Source organism: Nesoenas mayeri (genome assembly GCF_963082525.1).
Source record: "Nesoenas mayeri genome assembly, chromosome: 15".
NCBI classification, from domain to species: Eukaryota; Metazoa; Chordata; class Aves; order Columbiformes; family Columbidae; genus Nesoenas; species Nesoenas mayeri.
The window spans coordinates 636,012-660,065 of NC_137559.1; the positions used below are offsets into that span (position 1 = coordinate 636,012).

General features: G+C 44.4%; 1 protein-coding gene across 1 annotated transcript in view; it reads left to right on the forward strand.

The window, feature by feature from the left end:
• Positions 1-24,054, forward strand: part of TRRAP (transformation/transcription domain associated protein) — a 70,978-nt gene that overhangs the window by 30,476 nt on the left and 16,448 nt on the right. The window contains exons 38-60 of the mRNA XM_080354043.1: positions 397-663; positions 1,242-1,448; positions 2,261-2,419; positions 2,503-2,637; positions 2,771-2,881; positions 3,433-3,579; positions 4,153-4,366; positions 5,044-5,169; positions 6,982-7,128; positions 8,005-8,204; positions 8,855-8,976; positions 9,786-9,999; positions 10,259-10,438; positions 10,794-10,940; positions 11,545-11,664; positions 11,943-12,230; positions 12,842-12,979; positions 13,364-13,476; positions 13,969-14,104; positions 16,930-17,121; positions 19,782-19,977; positions 20,229-20,494; positions 21,230-21,330. Of these exons, the coding sequence (XP_080210169.1) occupies positions 397-663; positions 1,242-1,448; positions 2,261-2,419; positions 2,503-2,637; positions 2,771-2,881; positions 3,433-3,579; positions 4,153-4,366; positions 5,044-5,169; positions 6,982-7,128; positions 8,005-8,204; positions 8,855-8,976; positions 9,786-9,999; positions 10,259-10,438; positions 10,794-10,940; positions 11,545-11,664; positions 11,943-12,230; positions 12,842-12,979; positions 13,364-13,476; positions 13,969-14,104; positions 16,930-17,121; positions 19,782-19,977; positions 20,229-20,494; positions 21,230-21,330 (3,926 nt within the window). The remainder of the gene's footprint in view (positions 1-396; positions 664-1,241; positions 1,449-2,260; positions 2,420-2,502; positions 2,638-2,770; positions 2,882-3,432; positions 3,580-4,152; positions 4,367-5,043; positions 5,170-6,981; positions 7,129-8,004; positions 8,205-8,854; positions 8,977-9,785; positions 10,000-10,258; positions 10,439-10,793; positions 10,941-11,544; positions 11,665-11,942; positions 12,231-12,841; positions 12,980-13,363; positions 13,477-13,968; positions 14,105-16,929; positions 17,122-19,781; positions 19,978-20,228; positions 20,495-21,229; positions 21,331-24,054) is intronic.

A 24,054-nucleotide genomic window follows, 5' to 3' on the forward strand; every position in this document is an offset into this window, starting at 1 on the left:
GCTGCAGCCCTACAAGGCCTGTTTCTGGCCCTTTTCCTGAGCAAAGCTGGCCATGGTGGAACACCGGTCTCTTTAGAATTCACTGCAGTTTCATTGAACCAGTTTGCAGTTAAAAAATAGATGTTGAACATAAGGGTTGGGTTTTTAATTTTTTTTAGTAGCTTTGGAAGTTCCTAGATGTGCACGTATTTAAAATATCTAGATATCTCACCTCAGGAGGTTGTTTAGTGGGTATTAAACTGAATCAAACATGTGGTGTTAGTTATTAGTTTTCTTAAAAAAACACTCAAAAAGGAAAAAAAAACCAACTAGGACTTTTATAGATAATAAAGTTGGGTTTTCCTGTTGTGTTTTTCTCATCTCCCTCCGCTCCTCTTCGATCGTCCCTGGGAGCAGGTGCTGGATCCGGAAAAGCAGGCGGATATGCTGGATTCCCTCAGGATCTACCTCCTGCAGTTTGCCACACTTCTGGTGGAGCACGCTCCGCACCACATCCACGACAACAACAAGAACCGCAACAGCAAGCTGCGCCGCCTCATGACGTTCGCTTGGCCGTGCCTCCTGTCCAAGGCCTGCGTGGACCCGGCCTGCAAATACAGCGGGCACTTGCTTTTGGCGCACATCATTGCGAAATTTGCCATCCACAAGAAGATAGTTCTGCAGGTATTGGCTGGGAGCTGCTTTCACACATTGAAGCGGTGCTGATAGGTTCTGTGCTGTGCTTGTAGTTTAAAATGCAGAGTGGAGGGTGGACAGTAGTTTTGGAGACTTAGTATGCAAGTAACAGTTAAATTCATACGCAACAAAGAAATACAGAAGCAGGAACCCAAATATTAATACAAATTTATTTGGGGATAGGAGAGTACAGAAAGAAGTTTGAAGATAAGTGAAAACAGAGAAGGGTGATGGGACAATTGAAAGTCCTTGGTTGGATTAACAAAATTGGTAATGTTTCTTCATTTCAAAGAGACAGACGTTTCAGTTGGGACAAAGTGGGAACCATGGGAAGACTTCAAATGGGCCTGTGGACAGGGAGGAAGAAAAAGGGAACCTAAGGGAGACAGAAGCATAAGCTGTAGACTTCTGATGACAAAGTATCATCATATATTTATCAAATTATGGGCCTTTAGGAAAAAATGGTGTTGTTTAGGAAAAGCATGTTGTACTTTCTCTTTCTTTGTAAATACTTTATTTCTGCAAATATGTGTGATATTAACGTTGGTCAGCAACTTTGCTGTTAGGTGTTTCACAGCCTGCTGAAGGCCCATGCGATGGAGGCCCGCGCCATTGTCCGGCAGGCGATGGCCATTCTGACCCCGGCGGTGCCGGCCCGGATGGAGGACGGGCACCAGATGCTGACTCACTGGACGCGGAAGATCATTGTGGAAGAGGGGCACACGGTTCCCCAGCTGGTGCATATTTTGCACCTGATCGTACAACATTTCAAGGTACTGGTACCAATTATCCTGGTAGTCACCGTATCTCAGATATCATGGAGATAAACTGCAGTTCAATATACGGTTTAGTTTCAAAAGGCATCAGCTGTCTGCCAAGATATTTATTTAAAACTGAAAACAACTATTAAAATTAAATAGCAAACCACTTACTAAGCTTTATCTCCATTGAAGTTTGAGCTCAGAATGTTAGGTGAAAGTCGGCAGGATTGATTCACTGCCGAGCTGTGAAGATTCTGTAAGAGTTGTTTAAACAAGTGCAGAACCGTGTTCTTTTCCATCCTCCTGCAGTCCTTGTTTGTTTGACTGTGTGTTCTGTGGGATGAACCAGGTAACTGCAGCACTGAACAGGTGGGGGTGCTGCACAGTGTCGATGTGGGGGTGGTTTTGGGAGCGCTCATTAGAACAGGATCCCCGGTGGCCGCCGGCTGATCCGCTCTGCAGCCGCTTTTCAAGAATTGGAGCTTCGCTGTTGTTTGAAAAACAAATCTGCCCGTTCAAATGTGAGTTGTAGCTCTCCAAAGGGTCAGCAAAAAGCTGGAATTACGGTTCCTTGAGAAAAATTATGTATCTTAAAAAAAACACCTTAATGCAGGTAAGTGCAATCAGTAGTCCCCGCTGAAAATTGTAGCCAAAGTTTTATTTTCAAAGCACCAGTTACTTTTCTGGATTGAAAAATTCGAGCATGGTAGAGATTTAGCAAGCTTGTGGATTAAAAACTGTGTTACCATTTTACTTTGGTGTTAGTTTTTCTGTAGAATTCTATTGGTGAACGGCCTACCATGACTGTGAAACCGTCGTTTCAGGTTTATTATCCAGTGAGACATCACCTGGTCCAGCACATGGTTAGTGCCATGCAGAGACTGGGCTTCACTCCCAGCGTCACCATCGAGCAGAGGAAACTGGCGGTGGATCTTGCCGAAGTAGTTATTAAATGGGAATTGCAAAGGATTAAAGACCAGCAGGTAGGAAGTCTGGACAGACTGGTGAAGATTGAGCTGCTGTGCAGTTAAATGCTTTCTTAACATGCACGTCACTGGTATTGCAGCCCGATTCAGATATGGATTCAAGTGCAAGTGGAGATGGACCAAGTTCTGCCTCGTCTGCTGTTAAAAGAGGATTGTCTGTTGATTCTGGCCAAGAAGTGAAACGGTTCAGGACAGCTACGGGAGCAATAAGTGCTGTGAGAAAAACTCAGATTTTGTTCATAGACTCTGAAATTATAACCTGTGAATTGAATGTTATACTTCTAGAGAACACTTTCAATCTGTTGTTGTTACCGTTTTTCAGTGTGGTTTGTGTTTTGTGCCGTGCAGGTGTTTGGGCGCAGCCAATCCCTGCCCGGAGCGGACGCGCTGCTCTCCAAGCCGATTGACAAGCAGCACACAGATACAGTCGTCAATTTCCTGATTAGGATCGCTTGCCAGGTAGCGGTTATTCTGATAAGCAAGTACCAATGTGGCATTAGTAGCCACAACCAGAAACCCCTCTTTCCATAGGAGTCCTTTTGTGCTTGGATTATCCCAGTATTTGTGGACTTTGTTTTGCTGAAAGGTTAGAAACTTGAGTGCAGAACTGTAAAAAAGTGTTTTAAGGAGGAAAGAAATTGAATTTGATAATCAGTTTCTGCATGTTTTCATTTCACACCTGATGGATGTTATAGATGAGGTGGGTTTTAGCTTCTTATTGTTGGCGTTATTTGTTTATAGCTGATGCAGGGACCGTGCACTTTGCTTCTTCGTTACTTTCTCTTTTCAACAAGTCCTGTATAAATTAGCTAGCGGTTTAGACGCCAGTTTTGATATTTACTACTAGTTGTCAGCTTTTTGTGCAGTTAAATGCCCTGTGACTATACTGATAAAACTACTTAAGCTCACCCATTTCAGAAATAAGAAATTATGTGCTTGCCTGGAATGGATAATAAATTAATGAGTTGGCTACAAAAGGGTCTCACTTGTGACCTCTGATGAATTGCTAGGTAAATGACAACTCAAACACGGCGGGTTCTCCTGGGGAATTACTGTCTCGCCGCTGTGTCAACCTCCTGAAAACGGCTTTGCGACCAGACATGTGGCCAAAATCAGAACTGAAGTTGCAGTGGTTTGATAAGCTGCTAATGACTGTGGTAAGTACCATTCTAGGCCTATAGGTCTTTAGGTTTCTCTCTCACATATTTGGTGAATAGTAATATCCAGGAGGTTCAGGAAGAAGAAAAATGCTTCTGCGGCAAACAAACTAACAATCTTAGTGGTAATTTTGTAGCTTTAGAATCATATGTCTAGGAATATTGTATTTCCTGTTGTGTTTTTTTTTTTCTAGTTCCAAATAGCCCCTTTTCTTACCTTTAAGTATTACTGCTGGTAGAATGTGCTGCTTTAGATCTTCATGGAAGGCCTGTGTCTGGAAATTGCTGACAAACAGATTATCATCTCCAGCAAACATTTAGAGCCAGCGAGCTTGTGAACAGCTTTCAAAACTGAGGAACATACTGTAAATGCTTAAGTAACATTTTTATGGGTAAAGATTTCATAGCACCTGGTATTTTACCGTTTTATATTGCGTGACATCCAAAAGATTGATGTGAAACTTGGCTAGTGTAGAAACCTCAGCTTTATTACAGGTTGTCAGCAGGTTTGTTCTGAACTTGCTGCTGCGTGGTTTCCCCCGCTGGCTGCATTTGTGTGTGTGCTCTCTGCAGGAACAACCCAACCAGGCCAACTTTGCCAACATCTGCACGGGGCTGGAGGTGCTGAGCTTCCTGCTGAGTGTGCTGCAGCCGCCCGCCGTGCTCAGCAGCTTCAAGCCGCTGCAGCGCGGCGTGGCCGCCTGCATGACCTGCGGCAACACCAAGGTTCTGAGGGCAGTGCACAGTTTGCTCTCTCGCCTGATGGGGATTTTTCCTACAGAACCAAGTACGTGCTATTTTCTTCCTCCTTTTATCCTTTATTGCTGCATAACTTCAGTGATTAAGGGCAGGGTGAAGACACTCTTTGGAATGTGTTAATATTCTGGTTTATGATTCCTGCATTTAATGGTCCATTTTAGCTTGCACTTTGAACCTCTGCTTAAAAAAGTAAAGCTGAAATAAGTAATCATGTGGAATACATCATTATCCATTGACATAAAAACTTAATAACCTGTGGCTGTCATAACTTCAGTTCAAGAAATGCATGCTATAAATTTAATGTATTTTTGCAATTATCTTATTTCAGCTTAAGAAGTGCAATTTCTTTTAGTTGTTAAGCTTTTCTGTTTTGCTACAACAAGGAAGGGAGAGTGTGAAAAAGAAAGACAATAGGTAATGTGCTATGTCTTAATATAAACTGATCTAGATAATCTTTATTAAACACATCAGTAATGTAAGGCTTCTCATCCATATGAATTATTTAGAGGTAGTGGCACACTATAGAAACATACTGGTTGTATAATAAAGAGGTTTATATAAGTGAAGGATCTCTGGTGTCACCCTGGCTTATTAGCGAGATGAAGTTCCCGCGATGGGGTGGGTGAGCGTGTGTTGGCAGTGTAACTGTTCCTTGCTCTGTGCCTGACGTTACCAGAGTTAAACACGACTCTCCAACCTCTGCAGGTACCTCAAGTGTCGCTTCCAAGTATGAGGAGCTGGAGTGCCTTTATGCTGCGGTTGGAAAGGTCATTTATGAAGGACTTACCAATTATGAAAAGGCCACCAATGCGAACCCTTCTCAGCTCTTTGGTAAGCCTCGCATCTGCAGCAGCCATAGTGCAGTGCCCCCTAACGAGCGTGGGCTTTGTCAGGAGCTTTTCTTGTTGGTGAGGAGCTTGCAGTGCGGCATCCGTCGTGCAGAGGCGCTGCGGGAGGCGTTTGGAGCTGACTCAAGACAGGCTCAGGATGTCTGTTCTCTGGGAAGAGAGGGACGGAGGCTCATTCTGCTCTGTTCCTGGCAGGTGCCGTGGCAGCGCTTACTGGCAGTGGGGAGCTCCAGCTGTGCTGGGTGGGAGCCTTTTGTACTCAAAGTGCATAGGAAAAAGATGCAGCACTCAGATTAACCAAAATACAGAGTAAAAGTTACTGGAAACTTGTTACGTGGAAAAACCAGAATCCTGTGGGTACTACTCTGAGGTATAGTAGAGTATTTCAAGGGATCTGGGCAAACAGGTGGTATTCCCTTATACTTCATTTTTCAGTTGTCTTTAAAGCCACTTTTATTGGCTGATGTAGGTAGTGTAGGAAGATTTATGTATTTATAAATCTTGAGTTCTCAGTAAGCAGAAATTACAAAAGTACTATTTTTTCTTGATTGAGCAAGTCTGAATTTTTAGCATATGCCATTCTGAAGACCTGAAATTTTATGTTCTTGTTCTTTGTACTTAATTAAGTGGTAGGGAACTCAGCTACATACTATGATTACAAAGATATATTGGATAATGCTGTTCGGCCCAGAAGTGGTTGTATTGGTAATACGGACTTGAAATGGCACCATTTTGGAAAACTTGTTGCTTTAAATGGCAAATGACCTTCAGTGTTGTACTCTGTGACCTGTGCAGGCAGCTGTGATTCCGCCTGGGGAATCGCCTGTATCTCAGGTGTCAGGCGGTGCCTTACAACAGACTAACCAAGAAAGGTGTTTCTTACGCTGCGTCCAGAGTCCCACTGAAGAGCATCGGCACAATCACACTGTCAGCTGGTGCACAACTTACTAAATGTGTGCTTGAGAGGCTGCGCTGCGTGTGCCGCGTTCTGTGACGTCTGGACAGCTTGGGAAGCAGCCGTTCAATGAACAGAGCGCGCTCTGTGAACGTTGCTGTGCGCCTCTCGAGCGGTGGGGCTGCAGCAAGGAAAGCAATGGCTGCGGGCTTTGTGAAGGGTGCAGTTTGACAGGATGTTTGTACTTTTAAAAACAGTTCAGTACTTGAAAACAGAGATGCTGCTAAAACGGATTGGTTTGCGTGGATGTGGACAGGCTGCCCACAGCTGTGTCGGTTGAAGGGAGCGTGGTCTCGTGGGCATCGTGCGTTCGTGAGCTGCCAGAAGTACCTGTTTCAATAGTGTTCGCTTTTTCACTCTACAGTAATGGACCTACGAAACTTTAGAAAACCAAGACTGTGTAACTTTGACCTTTTTAAATTTTTAATTACTAAACCCAATCCTATTCATGTAAAAGTTTTGCTAGTTTTTGCCACTAATGCAAAGATGCAATGTTAGGAGTTAGTTTCACTTTGCCTGGTTAACTATTTGTTGTTGTGAGGCCTTGGAGCAGTATCTGCTCTCCATTCCTCTCTTTCTCTCCTCTCTTTCTCCCCCTTGTCCATCCATCACACACATAGATACAGAACTTCCCAATATTTTGCTTATTGCAGAAATTAAACTTTAGACTAAAGTTGAGACTGAAAGGTTTTCTTCAAGTCTACCCAGGTTTCTAGTCTTTGTGACCTGGGTAGGCCCGTGCTGCTTTCATGGCCGGACAGGACACAGGTGGAACATTTCCTCTCTTGCTTGTGTCACGCTCAGTAGAGGTTTTACATAAGTATTGTTTTTTATCCCCAGGTACTTTAATGATTTTGAAGTCTGCATGCAGTAACAACCCCAGCTATATCGACAGGCTGATTTCAGTTTTCATGCGATCTCTGCAGAAGATGGTCAGGGAACACTTAAACCCACAGGCGACAGCCGGAGCAGCAGAAGCAAATACAGGTATCGCTTTAATAGACTATTTGTTAATACTGGAACAACAGTTTGTGAAATTACCTTGGTAGAGCTGATGCTTTTGTTTTCGTGTCTGTACAATTCTCTCTAAGCAAATGACCTGGGTCACGAGTCGTTGCAAAACTAATCAGATGTTCTTTTAGAAAAAGAATCCCGTGCTAGTAAAGACGGCTGCAATTTATTAATGAATAAGCTGCTGAAGAAAATACTCTGAAAGAATTGCTGCTGTTAGATTCTGAGCTCATATTTTAATTAGGTAAATGAGAACCTTGGAAATTTTATTAACACTGCGAAAGAATTGGAAAATTATTCAGCTTGACAGATAAGCAAGTCAGGAAATGAAGAGAACAGAATAGATGTGCTGCATCATATGATATTTCTTTCACAAGTTTAATTGCAGTTTTTCAGCACTGGGATTTCACGATATCTCTTACCAAAGATTTACTGAAATGAAAGCCCACAGGTTTGCTTTAGGGTTCTGAATGGATCTGGGTGCTTTGGAAGGAGTCTGTCGCACTGCTTTAGGAATGGAAAGTAGTGCTTCTGAAACGGTTGTTGCTAGATATATATGTCCAGGTAGGAGATACTGTGGGTGACCCCCGGGTGTAGGGAAAAGGTGGGAGCTGTGGTGCTCAGGGATGGGTTTAGTGCTGGACTGGGCAGCGCTGGCTTAACGGTTGGACTTGATGGTCTTAAAGGTCTTTTCCAACCTAAATGATTCTGTGATTGTTGTAGCTGTTTATAAATTACAGTAGCTTATCTTGAAAATGTCTTTACTAGGTGTTTGGTAGTCATATATACATATATATATATATATATACACACATATATACAATGCTAATCCCCCTCCTGCATCCATAGCAGGTACGAGTGAGCTGGTGATGCTGAGCCTGGACCTGGTGAAAACTCGCCTGGCCGTGATGAGCATGGAAATGAGGAAGAATTTTATACAAGCTATTCTAACATCTCTCATTGAAAAATCAACGGATGCCAAAATTCTGCGTGCAGTGGTAAAAATAGTGGAAGAGTGGGTGAAGAACAATTCCCCAATGGCAGCTAATCAGGTACATTGAGAAGACAAAATCATTATTGCACTCAAATACTAAATACATGTAAACCACTGTTACAATTCATCGGTTTCTGACAGTGAGGCATCGAAGAGTCTGTTGTATATGTGTAGATGCCCCGATGAGGTTTGGAATGTTTTGCATCCCCTGGGAAGGTAGCTGGAGGGGCTTGGTGTTTTTTAGGCTTATGTTAGATGTTTGGTCTCAGATGCTGCTTTGCTGAGATCTTGTTTTGAAGTAAAGATTTTCAAATCCATTTCAGATGAAGCTGGCTGGAGAGATCCTTCAGGAAGAACATGGCTAATGCTGGTCTAAATCATGTTATTCATGGAACATCTTGTGGCCTCAATTTGCCCTATTTTCTGTTAGAGTTGAGTACTTGACAACCTAGAGCTGTATAAAAAAAACCTACTCTTTTTTGTAATCTACAACTTAAACCTGTTTATAGTAATGATTTTAAAAATCTCTGGCATATATTGGAAGGATTAGTTTGTTTTTAAGAGCTCTGACCCCTTTATCAAGCTATTTTTCAGTATTGAGAACAAAGGAGCGACACAAAGGCAGGCTGAGCTGGGCTTTGGATGTGCCAGTTCTCTGCGTGTTTTAAGATGAATTGACAAAATTAATCATGTCTTCTTTTAACACAGACGCCTACTCTGCGGGAAAAGTCCATTTTGCTAGTGAAAATGATGACTTACATTGAAAAGCGTTTTCCAGAAGACCTTGAATTAAATGCCCAGTTCTTAGACCTTGTTAACTATGTCTATAGGTAATTATGGCAATTAATCATTTATTGCAGCTTATTGGTTCATAGTTTGTATCATATATGACCTTTGTAACGTGCCATCAGTCTTTTTAGGTCTGAATTCGGTGTTTGTGGTATTTACGGAAGACAGTGTGAAAACACAAGTCCCTTAGAAGGGGTTTTGGTTTTGGCTCCGCTAAAGTATCTCCAGAGTAGCAGCCTGGTCCTTTCCCGAGGTACCAGGGTGTCCTTGCAGCTGCTCGCATCCGAAAAGCTGCGGGGGCAGCTGGAATCTGACCGTCTTTTGACAGCTGTAGCCTATTAAGACTTCCGTTTGTAAAACTGACTGTAAATTATACTTTGAGGAGACTTTGCTAGCTAAACTGGCAGGTTTTGTAAAGGATGAAATAATGAGAATAGTTACCGTATTAAAAAATGCCAGATATTTAATCTTGTGCTGATGACTCACGTTATTTTGAGTTCCCAGTTGCTGCTGTTAGTTTTCTGGTTAGCTGTGTCAAACCTTCGTATGGACATGGTCAGAAGGTTTAATCAGTGAATGTCGTTTGGCATTCCCAGCAGGATACGGGTGCGGCTGAATTTGGTTCACGATTATGATAAGATTTTATCCTGAAAGAGTTTTTTGCAGTAGTTCTGGGGAAGTGTTCACGAAGCACCGGTATGTGCTGTTTCTCCGAAGGGCTGCCGGGGGTGCGTGGCGCCCCAGCCGGGCTGCTCCAGAGCTTCACCTCTTTGCATTTTGCTGATTGTGTACGAAACCCGGAAAGTTTCTCTGTCTAACGTGTCTGGCACTTGGTTTCTATCCGTTTCAGGGATGAGAGTCTCTCTGGCAGCGAGCTGACTGCGAAGCTGGAGCCGGCGTTCCTGTCGGGTCTGCGCTGTGCCCAGCCGCTCATACGAGCCAAGTTCTTTGAGGTCTTCGACAATTCCATGAAACGGCGCGTTTACGAGCGGCTGCTTTACGTGACCTGTTCTCAGAACTGGGAAGCGATGGGCAATCACTTCTGGATAAAACAGTGCATCGAGGTAGGGAAATTATTTGTATCAGAAATACAATTGTAATTTGACAAGTATATTTTATTCCCCATTTTCCATGGCCATGTTTAAAAGCATTATGCAATTTGCATCTTGTAACGTGTATTATCTGTATCAAAGCTAAAAATACCAAATCTGTTGCCTCAGATACTTCCAGTGGTTGACAAATATTAAACGATAGTGGTGTTTTCCTTGAAATACTACAGTAAAACGTATATTTAACAACTCTTATTGCTTTTCAACGCCTTAGCTGCTGCTGGCAGTGTGCGAGAGGAATACAACGATAGGGACGAGCTGCCAGGGCGCTATGCTGCCCTCCATCACCAACGTCATCAACCTGGCTGACAGTCACGACAGAGCAGCGTTCGCCATGGTCACCCACGTCAAACAGGAGCCTCGCGAAAGGGAGAACAGCGAATCCAAGGAGGAGGTAACGTACAGAAAATACTGTACTTACAGAGACCTTTTGATGGAATACAGCTCTTCCTGGGTTCTCATCAAGTCATTCTGGAGGCTATGTCTTGAGCTGATGTGCACAGATTATTCTGTGTATCTTGTGTTTAATACATTGTAGTTTAGCCAGGCGTGGGTTTCTCAGAACTTCCTTCATTTGAGCTGACCTTTACTACAGAACTATAGCAATTCTATATCTGAACCTGAGGAACTAGCAGAAATAAATAGTGAGATCTGAAATGTTGATTGGAAGGGTATTTTGTGTGTGTTTGGAAAAAAGCACAAGTGCTTGGGAAAAATGTGCCCGCTCTGCGTTGTTTGCTTCTGCACAGGATGTCGAAATAGACATCGAGTTGGCTCCGGGGGATCAGACCAGTACACCCAAAACGAAGGAGCTTTCCGAGAAGGACATTGGCAACCAGCTGCACATGCTGACCAACCGGCACGACAAGTTCCTGGACTCCCTTCGGGAGGTGAAGGTGGGTACGGGCGGGTTGTTCCTGACTCCAGGGTGATGGGGTGATCCTCCCTCCGCCTTCAAACAACCGGGCGGGCTTTTGTTTTTTCCTTTTTCATCTCACACTTCAGATATTTTTTTAATTCTTGTTAACGGCGACGTCTCTCGTGATCTCCTGTGAGTTCTTACTGCATAAAGTGAAAAATTCTTAAGCCTTCACCTAATTGCTGGTTGTTACTGTATCCCGTTCCACCTGTGTGTTATAACCGTTCAGTTAAGGAAACAATGATGGCAAAGACCAGGTATAGGATCAAAAAAGTGTATGGTATCTTAGGATTAAATAATTCACAAGAAGATAATTTTAGCTGAAAGCCATGTTGAAATCTCAGGGTAGTAACAGTTCTATCCATTTTTTTTTAAATGGTTACAGTACTGATTCAGTCTCGATCCATGTGAAAATACCATTAAGTTCTTGTTACAGTCAATTGTATTGCTGAAGGAAACTTTTTTTTCATCTGTTGGTTGGAAAAGGCATTTGCATTTCTGCATCAACAACTGTATAACTGTGAACTGTTTTTCCGTAGTATTAATTGTATTTTCCCGTTGATTTACATCTCTGTCTCCAGACGGGAGCATTGCTGAGCGCCTTTGTGCAGCTGTGTCATATTTCTACACCGTTAGCAGAGAAGACCTGGATTCAGCTGTTCTCACGACTTTGGAAAATCCTGTCTGACAGACAACAACATGTAAGAGGCTCCTCACAGATTCGCTTTGTGAATGACTCGTGTTCAGGAAAATGTGTTTGTGTGATCAATGATGCGTTCACTTGCTTTGAGAAGTTTGCCGTTCTTTGTGAGCGGCGAATGCTGTGTGCCTCTGTCGGTACACCTTTGGAAGGAAACAGGACCCTTCACTTTAAACAAATACACTTATCAAGTGATTGTTCCCTGCATTAACGAGATTTTTAATCAAAACTCTCTAATTGAAGAATCAGCATGAGCAATGGTGATGTGTTTCCCTGTAGGCTCTGGCGGGTGAGATCAGCCCTTTCCTGTGCAGCGGCAGCCACCAGGTGCAGCGCGACTGCCAGCCCAGCGCCCTCAACTGCTTTGTGGAGGCCATGTCGCAGTGCGTTCCCCCCATTCCCATCAGACCCTGCGTCCTGAAGTACTTGGGTAAAACCCACAATCTGTGGTTCCGTTCTACGCTGATGCTGGAACATCAAGCCTTTGAAAAAGGACTGAGTCTGCAGATCAAGCCTAAACAGACAACAGAATTTTACGAGCAGGAAAGCATAACTCCTCCTCAACAGGTAGCGTTCTGTTGATTGAAATGCCTTATGAAATGTGAAGAGAAAACACGCAGTGACAGTATAGGACGATAATATCATAGAACCGTTTAGGTTGGAGAAGACCCTTAAGATCCTTGAGTCCAACCACAGACCCGACACTGCGAAGTCCACCACTAAAGCACGTCCCTGAGCGCCACGGCTGCGTGTTTTTTCAACACGCTCACTGGTGGTGGCTCCAGCACATCCCCGGGCAGCCTGTGCCAGTGCCTGGCAACCCTTCTGTCAAGAAATTGTTCCAGATATCCAATCTAAGCCTCCCCTGGCACAACTTGAGGCTGTTGCCTCTTGTCCTACTGCTTGTTATCTGGGGACACTGACCCCACCTCACTACCCACCTCCTTTTGGGTGCTTACAGAGAGCAAGAAGGTCTCTCCTCAGCCTCCTTCTCTCCAGGCTGAACAGCACCTGTCACTAGTTGCCTGCTTTCTAGATTTTTTTTAAAAGAGTTCCTATCAACACTTTGCTATTTCCATGTCTTTCTCAATTTTCTGCAGTGTAGAACGTGGTTTTGCTACCTGCTGTGCTTTATAAGGACAGCTTGACTGGAGAAATCTGTGTGCTTCACATTGTAGGAAATCCTGGATTCCCTCGCCGAGCTCTACTCGTTGTTGCAGGAGGAGGACATGTGGGCCGGGCTGTGGCAGAAACGCTGTAAATTCCCGGAGACGGCAACAGCTATTGCCTATGAGCAGCATGGCTTTTTCGAACAGGTAACGCCAGCGATGTTAGAAACCGTTTGAGCAGTTCTGCTGTCAGGATGAATGTTCTGGTCAGCAAGAAAATATTCTGAATATTAATAAACAACTTAGTCTTTTAACATAGTGCCCCAGCTGCTTCACTGGCTAAATTAGTTTAAGGCTGTGTCATACCCGGATAAGGTGAGAGTTTAGAGCACGTCCATCAGTTGTTCGTTACAGCTCTAAAGCTGCCAAATATTGACAATATTAAGGAATGACTTAACACGCTTCACTTTTTTTTCCTAAACTTTGAATTTATAAAAGAATTTATATAAAGAGTTTATTTTTAAATTAAAGAATGTTCAGTTAATGTGGCTATAGCAAGTGGAAGAATAAAGTGGTTTGGATTTTGTTTAGGCACAGGAAACTTACGAAAAAGCAATGGAAAAGGCTAAAAAAGAGCACGAACGGAACAACGCTTCCCCTTCCATCTTCCCCGAGTACCAGCTCTGGGAAGATCACTGGATTCGGTAAGGCTCTAAGGCTCACGTAGAACAAGTGTAAACCCTGCAACTGAAGTAAAATGCTCTGCTGGTTTAAAGCATTGGTTACGGGAATAAACGTGCTCGGGACTTAGCTCAGATATGAGGGCAACTTAAAGGAATAAAGCCCGCTATTCTGTACTCCCTTAGCAGACCCTGAGAAGCGATCTGCCTGAAGTGCTGTACAAATGTAATTTGCTATTGGTGGAACTGGAGCTAAAGTTTGTTTTTCCGATTTGAAATGGCTGTTCTGGGAGCCCCGAAATGCAGCTCTTCCCTGTTCACAGATCTCTGTGCTGGAACTGGGAAAAAGTTCAAATAGGAAATCTTCCCATCTGGATAAAAGTTCTGCAGTGCTTGCAAAGCTGTTCATAGACAAACAGATATGCAGATAATATTCCAATACACAACATCTGTAGTCACTTTTATTGAAATTTTTGTTTTTCGTCACTGAATTGACACTGGTTCTGATTTTCTCAGTTGCTCCAAAGAACTGAATCAATGGGAACCTTTGACAGAATACGGCCAGTCCAAAGGTCACATAAATCCTTACCTGGTCCTGGAGTGCGCGTGGAGGGTCTCCAACTGGACTGCCATGAAGGAGGCCCTGGTGCAGGTGAGCGAGGGCGTCTTACGCTCCTGTTCGGCGTCTTTGTCGGTCTGACCGCTGCCGTTTTCACCAGTCGGAGTCACGGTTCGTTGTGCACACACAGTGAGCTGCTCTTCGGAAGCTTTTCTCAGCTGTCCCAGCTCAGCTGGGTGGTTTGGCCGGTGAGGCGCACGTGCTTTCAGCAGATGAGCTTGGCTCTCTTTTCTGTCTCTGTATAAAGCTGTACTGTGTAAGGAACGCAGCCAGGACAGGTGAGAGACATGGTGCGTGCTGACAAGACATGAAACAGAAACAAATGCTTGCCACGGGAGTGTGTGCCGGCCCGGTACGCAGAGACTTAAAATGGGACCCTTGCATGTATATGGGATTACTTAAAATAATTCGATATTGAGGAGGGACTGTTTTTGTATTTAACACCTTTACAGGAACAAATTTCCCTTTTGTGAAAAGGAGTAAAGTAAGAAAATATATCTGTTATCATCTCCCTGTCTGTGGGAAATGTAACGGTGCTTCTGAGTGTAAACAGACAGGCGGCCATTGCCTCTCTTACTCTTCCATAGCCTTTTTTTTTTCATGGTAAGTAAAGTTGTTCACCTGTGATCAGTTAATGTAGAAACATAAACCAGATGCAGAACTGAAATCTGAAAGGTGACAATACTGCACTAAATCACAAGTGGAAAGGAGGCTGCTGATCTTCCTGGCACCATTGCTGCGTAGTGTGACATGACTGGAATTGTTCTGTTGAAGGTGCCAGAGTTTGGAATGAGGAGGCGAATTGCATATTTAAAATAAAGTGGAACTGACAAAGCTCTGGGTAGAGCCAGTTTTTTCATATTACAGAGAGCGAGCTGAAAGAATTAGTGCCTGGCTCAATTGGGGCTTATTGTTTCATCAGGAGTGTTTAAGTTTTGAACCACTATCTACCAGTTAAAAGTAAAATGTGTCAAGTTGACACTGACTGTTTAGTTTCATAATATTTGCAAAAGATAAAACATGATTATAAAAAATGCTGAGAATCCCTTAATTCAAACACCTTGCAGGATTAAGTTCCTGTATACAGAATATCCTGACAGCGTGCTTCATTGTGACAGCTTAGTCTCACATGATAAATATGGTGCGTTATATATCTCTTCCTCAAAATCAGCCTGAGCATTACATGTTTTTAATGCAGCGTGTTTGTTCTTCTGTAACGCTTCGTGTTGTCAGAGGGGATAATAGGTGGATACAGTCAGTGTGCTTAGCTTTAAAAGCCAATTTATGCAAACGGTGAAAGTTGTTTAATAAGTTACACTGCAAATGGAATTTTTAACTATTAGTAACACTGATGGTTCAAATTAAGTAGGTGTCTCTAAAGATGGATTTTATCATTTTTTCAGCCCATATGTGGCCAAATGTGTAAGTAGCAAGCTGCATATGCTACCAAAATTATAGGCTATATTTACATTAACTTCTTTTGTTCTTACAACAATTGGTGGTTTTGCCTCCTATTTATGTATGCAACTTCAATGGCTCCTTATAGAAGTAATATTATTTGAGAAGCCTTGTAAAGCCTAAACCAAGGAATGTCTTGTGCAGTGAATGATAAACCCCGAGTTCAAACCAAAGGAAACAGATGGCGCGTGGCAGGCCCTGGGTGTGGAGGCCTGCAGGTGACAGCACGCGTCGCTGCTGCCGCGCGCGAGGGCGCCGCGACGTGCGTGCTCAGCAACGAGAGCCGCGCCGAGCGGCTGCGGAGAAGGTGCTGCCGCCCTACACGGAGCTTTCGCGGCTCTACTCACATTCTTGTAACGGTGTCAGGACACATTTGCATAAATATTAAGATATGAAAGAAAATTGATTCTCTGCTGCTATACTTGCTACTTCAGTTTTATTGGTATTCTTTAATGTGACTGGGTTTTATCAGGTTCTATGGCTGATTCACAAGAGAGGTCAGAAAAGACAGCAAATGTGTATCAGTTTTCGTAAATCTTAGTGAAACATTTTTAATAATCTACCTAATAAAGTTGAGCTATTAACATAGCAAGTGGCCTTTGAGAGCACCCAGGACTCATTTCCATTTGCTCACATGGCCATTGTGGTTAACGATCCAGGAGATAATGTAATAAAGACAGAGATGATTTTCACAGTGTAAATGGGAAGTGCTACCTGGCAGTTTCTCTTTGCTGGCTCAGGCGTAGAAGTCAGTTGAGGGTAACAGAACTAACAATTGGCGGTAAGGTACAGCGTATCAACGAGGGGATAGCGCAGAGGGATCGCTGTGCCCTGTGTCATCCGTAAAGGGTTTGATGTAAACAGCAGAAAGAAGTGAGCGACTTCCAGAGCGGAGGCCTGCAGGGTCAGCTGGTGAGCGTTGGTGCGGGTTCGCTGTGCAATGCTCCCTGAACATGGTTGTTGGAGGCACTTTGCAGTTTCTAGTTGCTGTATTTCTACTGTTTGTGGATTTGAAGAAAACGGTGTAAGATTATTTTGTACCTGATTTTAGCACTGTGACCTTGCTTTGCACCTGTCTCAGGAGTTACCTCGACATAAATGGGACGGTCGGATGTAGATGGCTTAAAAATTATTAACTGTTTATTCCCATAAACTTCGTAGTGTCCCAGAGCGGGCAGTTAGGAACTGCAGTGCCAGCACAGCGTGCTGACATAAAGGGACAGGAACCTTCCAGGGGAGAAGTTGGCATGACCTGATTCTGGAGGCAGTGCGCCTCATCTGTAGAGAAGCACCTTCTTTATTGACGCGGGGCGAGTGGGTTTGCGGTGTTTGTTTAGTTTTCTAAAGTCTGTGTTAGAGTGTGAATAATCTCTACCAGGCTGCTGCCCGTCCCCTTGCAGGTGGAGCTGAGCTGTCCGAAGGAGATGGCGTGGAAGGTGAACATGTACCGAGGGTACCTGGCCATCTGCCACCCTGAGGAGCAGCAGCTGAACTTCATCGAGCGCCTGGTGGAGATGGCGAGCAGCTTGGCCATCCGGGAGTGGCGGCGCCTGCCGCACGTGGTCTCGCACGTTCACACGCCGCTTCTCCAGGTGAGAACCTAAAGTGGTTTATTGCCAGTTATCTTCCAGAGCAGTTTTCAGGACTTCCAGTAACTGTGAGCATAAAATACTTTACTGCACGGTACTGATTGGTTTTTTGTAGTGGCATTTTTATGGTAAAAGTTGCAGAGTGTGCATTTTGATTTGGATTCCTTTTAAAGTGTTTGTAGTTTACCTGAATCCATTCTGTTTGTGGCATACTGAGGTAGCTCTTTAAATATTGATCAGGTGGCTCAGCCTTTTTTGTGGGCTAATGCATGATGCACTGCAGTACTTGGAGACCTTGAACATTCAGTGGGTTTTGAAGTGAAGTCCATTTTGGATGGATATATTACTACATTATGTTACTTGCAGAAGTGTTGAAATAACCACCTAAGTGTTCTTCTCAGTTAAATGTGTTACATGTGGTATGGAATTTTGTCAACTCCAATGTACTCCTGTATTGTTTTAAACTTTTCGGCCTCGAGATGCTTCCAGAAGCTTCTGGAGACTGAGCCTTGTGTGCTCTGATGTGTGTTGGACGGCTGCAGCCAGAGCGTGGCAGCGGGCCGGGCGGGAGCGGCGTCAGTGTGGGGTCTGGACAGCATCGCTCGCTTGTCCTTTAGGCCGTGTCCTTGCTCAGGTGTCCTGGTGGACGTGCGCCCGGTGGAGATGAGCTGCGGTCACTGCTGAGGGAGCCCTTCGTCTCCAGGCAGGAGTTCCGGAGCAGCCGAGTGCAACGCGAGCTGCCGTTCCTTGAGAGGGATGCGTTCAGTGATGCGCTGCTCGCAGGGCTCTGCATGGCCCTCGCCTGCAGGAGCGCAGGGGCCCTGGCTTTCCGAGCTGTGTGTGGTGTAGTGCCTTCTGTACCTCTGTTGGGATCAGCATTGCGCCCGGCGTGCCGTGCCCGGCGTGGGTCACGGGTAACCGGATCCGCGCGGGCCGAGGTGCCTCTGCCGGAGCGGCCGGCCCCGTGTGCACAGCTCAGGCACCGGCCCAGAACTGCTGTTTTACAATATAAGTTGATGCATCAGGTGAAGCGAATGGAGGTGGAAGTTCACTTCAAATGGAGAGTTGTCCATTGAATAGGTACAATGTTTGGTTTGTTGGAGCTCTACCACTCGCAGGCTTCTCCATGAAATGAATTCTTCCTGCTCGGGTTTCACTGATATTTCACGTTTTTCCTCCCCCAGACCGGCAGTGTCTGCAGCAGGAAAGCATTGGTACTGCGAAATAAAGTGTTTAAATGCTGTCAGATATCAATTAAAACAAGCTTTACAAATAATCTAATATATATATATCCTTCCTGAAGAAATGATGAATCAGTCCGTGACTGACGGAGGTACAAATGCAGCCATGAATTTGCACTGCAGTAATTACTTTTTTTAATATCAGATAGTATGTGATTAAATACCTGTGAGAAAATTAAGTTTCTGTGATGAATGGGTGCAGGATGAAGGTGAAGCTGTTGTGAGAGCTGATACTGAGATGATTGGAGGAAAATATTACAGTGTTTAATTCGTTTTGTTTCCAGAGATTTCACGCTGTAAATTTGGACTGCCTCTTTTTTTTTTCCCCTCCAAATAGTTATCTTATTTGGCTGATGAACAATGCATACAGCTGTTATCTGCCAAGGGGTAGCTTAGAGAATACTGCAGTGCTTTTATTGTGCTCCAGGTAATTGAATTCCGTGTGAGTTTCCGGGCCCGTTCTATGGGTGGCTGTTCAGCAGTGGCTGCTGCCCCGTGGTTCGCTCCTTCCCTGGAGCGTGGTGCACGGCGCTGGAGACCGTCCTGACCTCGAGAACTTCTGGGAGCGGAGGTGTTCGCAGAGCATCCTCGCGCCTCCCGGAGCACACGCTCTATTTCTGTACACTCGGGTTTCTGTCAAGGATTTGGATCGGGCCCAGGGCATTGAGACTAGGAACTTCTGTTAAAAGCTTTGATTTGTATTTCTCCAAAGTTCTGTTAAAAGTTTTGTTTAAGGTCCATATATTTACTTGATCCTTGTCTTTATCACACCGTATATATGTTTACTTGTGCTTTCCTGTGGTTAGGGTTGACGTAGTAAGTTCAAAGCTGTATGCTAGAGTTGAATTCTAACTTGTGGTTTTATTTAGAAGTGTGTGGGGGTAAGGATTGACATGTCGTTCCTTGACAGTATATATATCTTAGTTGCAAGCTAAATTTAGCAAGCAAACCCGTAGCATTATAGGAAGAACACGGTAATGTCTGATTGCAAGCAAACGATGTTGGGTGTCCAGGTTTTGTCGGAGCGAGGCCTGTGTGGGATGATACCTGTACCCACCCCTGGAGAGCCGGGAGCTCAGGTGGCGCAGGGACTTGTGCACGCGTGTGAGGAAGGACCTCTTGGCACCCTTAGTGCTTTTTTAATAATTGGTTTGTTTATTAAGACTAGCAACTCATTGGTGTAAATTCTGTGGATGGATTCACCATTTCAGTTAATGACTAAAGTGTTTCCTATTTTGTCGTTGATTAGACTGGCTAAAGGTCATTTGTGCAACTAATAGAGAGGTCCCTAAACCAGCATAAATAGTTTCATCTTCATCATTTAAAGGTGGCATCATTCATAGAGATCTTTTCCTAACAGTGAAATGGGCCAGTTTGTTATGCTATCCTTCATGAGAATTTATATTGTTTAATGGTTTCTAGGCAGCACAGCAAATAATTGAACTTCAAGAAGCAGCCCAAATAAATGCAGGATTGCAACCAACAAACCTGGGGAGGAACAACAGCTTGCATGATATGAAGACTGTTGTGAAGACGTGGAGGAACAGGTTACCCATCGTGTCGGACGATTTATCCCACTGGAGCAGCATTTTCATGTGGAGACAACATCATTACCAGGGTAAAACCGCCTGGTCCAGCATGCATTCATCATGTAATTTTCCAGACAACACGTAGTTTGAAATAAGTTGTTATTCTTTTTATTTAAACATACAAAGATGCTATTGATTTTGACAAGCATTTGTTTTTTATTCTATTTCCATTCAAGTGTTTCATTATCTTAAGTCATCATTTCATATGTATTGCTGTGCAAGATATTGCTGAATATATAATTTCATTTACAATGACAGACGTTTCATGTGTTGTTTCTAGCCATTGTAACTGCATATGAAAATAGCTCTCAGCATGATCCCAGTTCCAATAACGCGATGTTGGGAGTTCATGCTTCTGCATCGGCAATTATCCAGTATGGAAAGATCGCTCGGAAACAGGGGCTGGTGAACGTGGCTCTGGATATTCTGAGTCGTATTCATACGATTCCAACCGTGCCCATTGTGGATTGCTTCCAGAAGATTCGCCAGCAAGTGAAATGTTACCTTCAGCTGGCTGGAGTCATGGGCAAGAACGAGTGCATGCAGGTACGGCAGCGCCGGCCGAGGGTCGTGGTGGAACCTGGAGCGTCACAGGGGCCGCCAGATACGTGATTCCAGTGAACTGCCTGTGTACACAGCAGGCTCTGAGATTTGCTGCCCGTGTTACACCGTGCCCAGAATGTTGCTTTAAGCAGTGCTGTCAGTCAAAAGCAGTCTTTGTCCTCTTTGGGCTGAATATCTGACAAATTAGCTGGATAGAAACCAAAGTGGAAATATGTGGGTTTTTTAAATTTTACAAGATAGGTAAATGGGAGGAACTTGGAAGATGATATGATTTACAATAGGAAGAAATGATACTGTTGCAAGACTAAACGGCGCTGTAAGGCACTTTGGAGCGTGACTCGGCGCAGGATGCTGGCGCACTGAACTGGAATCCTGTGTCACAAGGAAAGATAAAAACGTGGCTGTAGGCAAACCCCACTGACGTGTGATTGTAAGGCCAGCAAACTGGGACCTTATAATGAAACATAATATAACATAAAAGACAAGGTGGAAAAGATAACCCACCACCTGATGAATATTGCCTATAGTATCTAGTGATTTTGCGTAGACCAGTGGAAACGTAAAATTGTTGTCAGTCCGGATTTTTTTTAAATGAAAATTAAATGCTAGAAACGTTATTTAAATGTCAGGATAATATTTTGCCTATTTTTATGGCACTTTTGTTTTAATGAAAGCTTCCATTGTAGAAGGCTTTTCTCACTGAGGTGTATTTAACAGGGCCTTGAGGTCATTGAATCAACCAATCTGAAGTACTTCACCAAGGAGATGACCGCGGAGTTCTATGCGTTGAAGGGGATGTTCTTGGCCCAGATCAACAAGTGAGTACGCTGCCTGGCACCGCCTGCTGCTCGCAGGTGCAGCTGAAGTTTTCACCCCAGTACTCGAGCAGGAAAGCTCTTCCACATGTTTGTACCAGCCTAGAATTGTCACAACCCTATAAGAAAGAGAAGGTACACGTGAGAATTTCTTTGCAGTTTGAAGAGGTAATGGCTACTCATATTCCCAAGTATTGTAGAAAAAAGCTAGTTAAAGCAAATGTTGCGCCAGTTCTTGTGAAAAAAGTGTGATATCTGAAGGGTGGGACAGGAAGGGACAGGGAGAACAGGCTTGGCCAAAGCTTGCAGATTAAGATACTTCTTTTTTTCCTGCCTTGGTTCCGTGAGCATTTAGTTCAACAAACTGATGTCCGACTGATGTCCTCGTGTAACTGTCAAACGGAGGTGTCTTTAGTTGTATTCTTAATGTAAATATCACATAGAAAAGCACAGAAAATGAAAGTTCAGTCTAGAAGCTCAGCGCTGCTCCAGCATTAGCTGCCCTTTTTGTCTCTGATTTGTTTCGTTGCTCACTGTATATGTGGCATGTGTAGCTGCAGCTGGGCAGGCACAGGAGGGCGAGCGCTGGCACGATCCGCAGTGCTGGCGCAGGAGGGCGAGCGCTGGCACGGTCTGTGGTGCCGGCACGGTCTGCAGTGCTGGCGCAGGAGGGCGAGCGCTGGCACGGTCCGTGGTGCCGGCACGGTCTGCAGTGCTGGCGCAGGAGGGCGAGCGCTGGCACGATCCGCAGTGCTGGCGCAGGAGGGCGAGCGCTGGCACGGTCCGTGGTGCCGGCACGGTCCGCGGTGCTGGCGCAGCTCTGGCGTGTCCTGCTGTGCGGGAAGCAGCACTGGTCGGACAGCTGGATTGAAAAGGCTGGTGTGCTGTGTGCTGGAGACATCTTGTGCTGAGTGGTTCAGCACCGAGGTGCAAGCCTTGCCTTCACATACCTACTGCTCTCAGAGTTCTGCTGTATGCTGGCAGGCAACTCACCGTTTGGAGGAAGATCTCTCTTTAATTCAGTAAAAAAAGCCATCTCAGCTGTCAAATTTTGTTCAATGAGGCCAAAAAAACCCTTTTCAGATTTCCACAGCTTTTAGTACAGGTGGTATTTAATGGCAGTATAGCTGCCTGTTATGTATGGGTGGAATTATTTCTTTGCCGCTACATTGTGGACACTTAGGGAATGCAATCCATCAGCTGGTAAGCTGTACACAGCAACCTCACGTAGCAATTTAAGTCAGGAAATGATGAATATCTTCTTCTGTGGTTACAAGAGAGAATTTTAAATAGGCAGAATGTAATTACTTTGATGGAAAGCACAATGGACTATTTTTTTTGGCCATAAGCAAGCTTAGTTTCAGCTGAGGTGTAAAGAGAGGGAAGTGTACCTGGCCCCGTCTTTTTTTATGATTTATTTTTAAATTCCTGCAGATGAAATAAAAGGCAACTCAACTATCTCTATTACTTCTTTGAAGATAGAATGCGTAAAGGCTTCTATTTAAAGCGTGGTTCTGTTGTACTTACAGCTTGTTAGTCTTACCAAAGCACGCGTGCAGGGTAAGCAGGGCAGCGCGGGCAGGAGGCGGGGAGGTCGCCCTTAGGAACACTCTTGAACCCGATACGCGAAGTGAGAGGTCCCCCTGCTCCCGCGCTGCCCGTCTGCGGCGCAGGGATAGGAACCGTTGAGAAGTCATCACGGGCGTCAGGAATGATGGATTGCAGAGAGCGAGAACCGAGAACCAGCGCAAATGTCCCCTTTTCCTAAAAGGGAAGGAGAGATACAAAGTCATCCAGGAGGCTGCTGCTGCGGAGGTCACTTCAAAACCTCCATCTAGGGTGCAGAAAGCCTCTGAGGGCGAGTAACATGTTTGTGTGCCATTAAATCTAATGCAAACTGTGACAGACTTAAAAAACCCTCAGTCAGACAAGCGTTGTGTTACTTCAGTGTGGTTCATCTCAATGCTTATTCTGTAAGCGAGAAGTGAGGCACTGCCTGTTAATAAGGAATCTTGGAACGTTTATATTTCTTCATTTCAGTAAAGTGAGTTTTCTCATCTTGCAAAGTTACGCAGACTCAAGGGCCGTATGTATATCAGGGTGAGTTGTGCCGAATCCTGGGCCAGGATCACTTGAGGAAACCCAGAGAACACAGAAGGCTCTAACCAATAATTGTCTGGTTACCAAGAACTGTGAGATTCACCTTAATATTCCTTCCGTTTTCCTGCTGAAAAATAAACTGTTAAAGCTGTGGGGATGAGGAACCAGCTTCTTCCAGATCCTGTTGGCTGCAGATTTTTTCATGGCTTTGGTGGGAGAACAGTCCTTTAAAAGGCAGCAGCTGGAACACTTGCCCAATGGCGCTTTTGCTTCCTCCCTTTTCTGCTCAGCGGGGAAGCACTTTTTAATGCATTTGCTTCTGTTGTTCTTGTGTTCCGTGTGTTCTTATCGCAGTGTCCTCCCTGCGTTGCACTTGCAGCGTGCTGGAAGGGGTTTTTAGTGGGTTTTTCAGGGAGAATCTGGAGATCTTGGACATTTACGCAGTTGTTCCCATTATGAAGCATTTGGTTTCATGGGTGCTGAACTTAAGGAAAACTAAGACAAAAACATCACCAGAGGCCTTTCTGGAGAACTTAGTGGAAAAATGCCATTGAGTATTAAGAAAGTCATTGAGTGCCCTGTCAGAAATGTGACTCTCAAATAATTTAGTAACTTTTTGTCAGTATA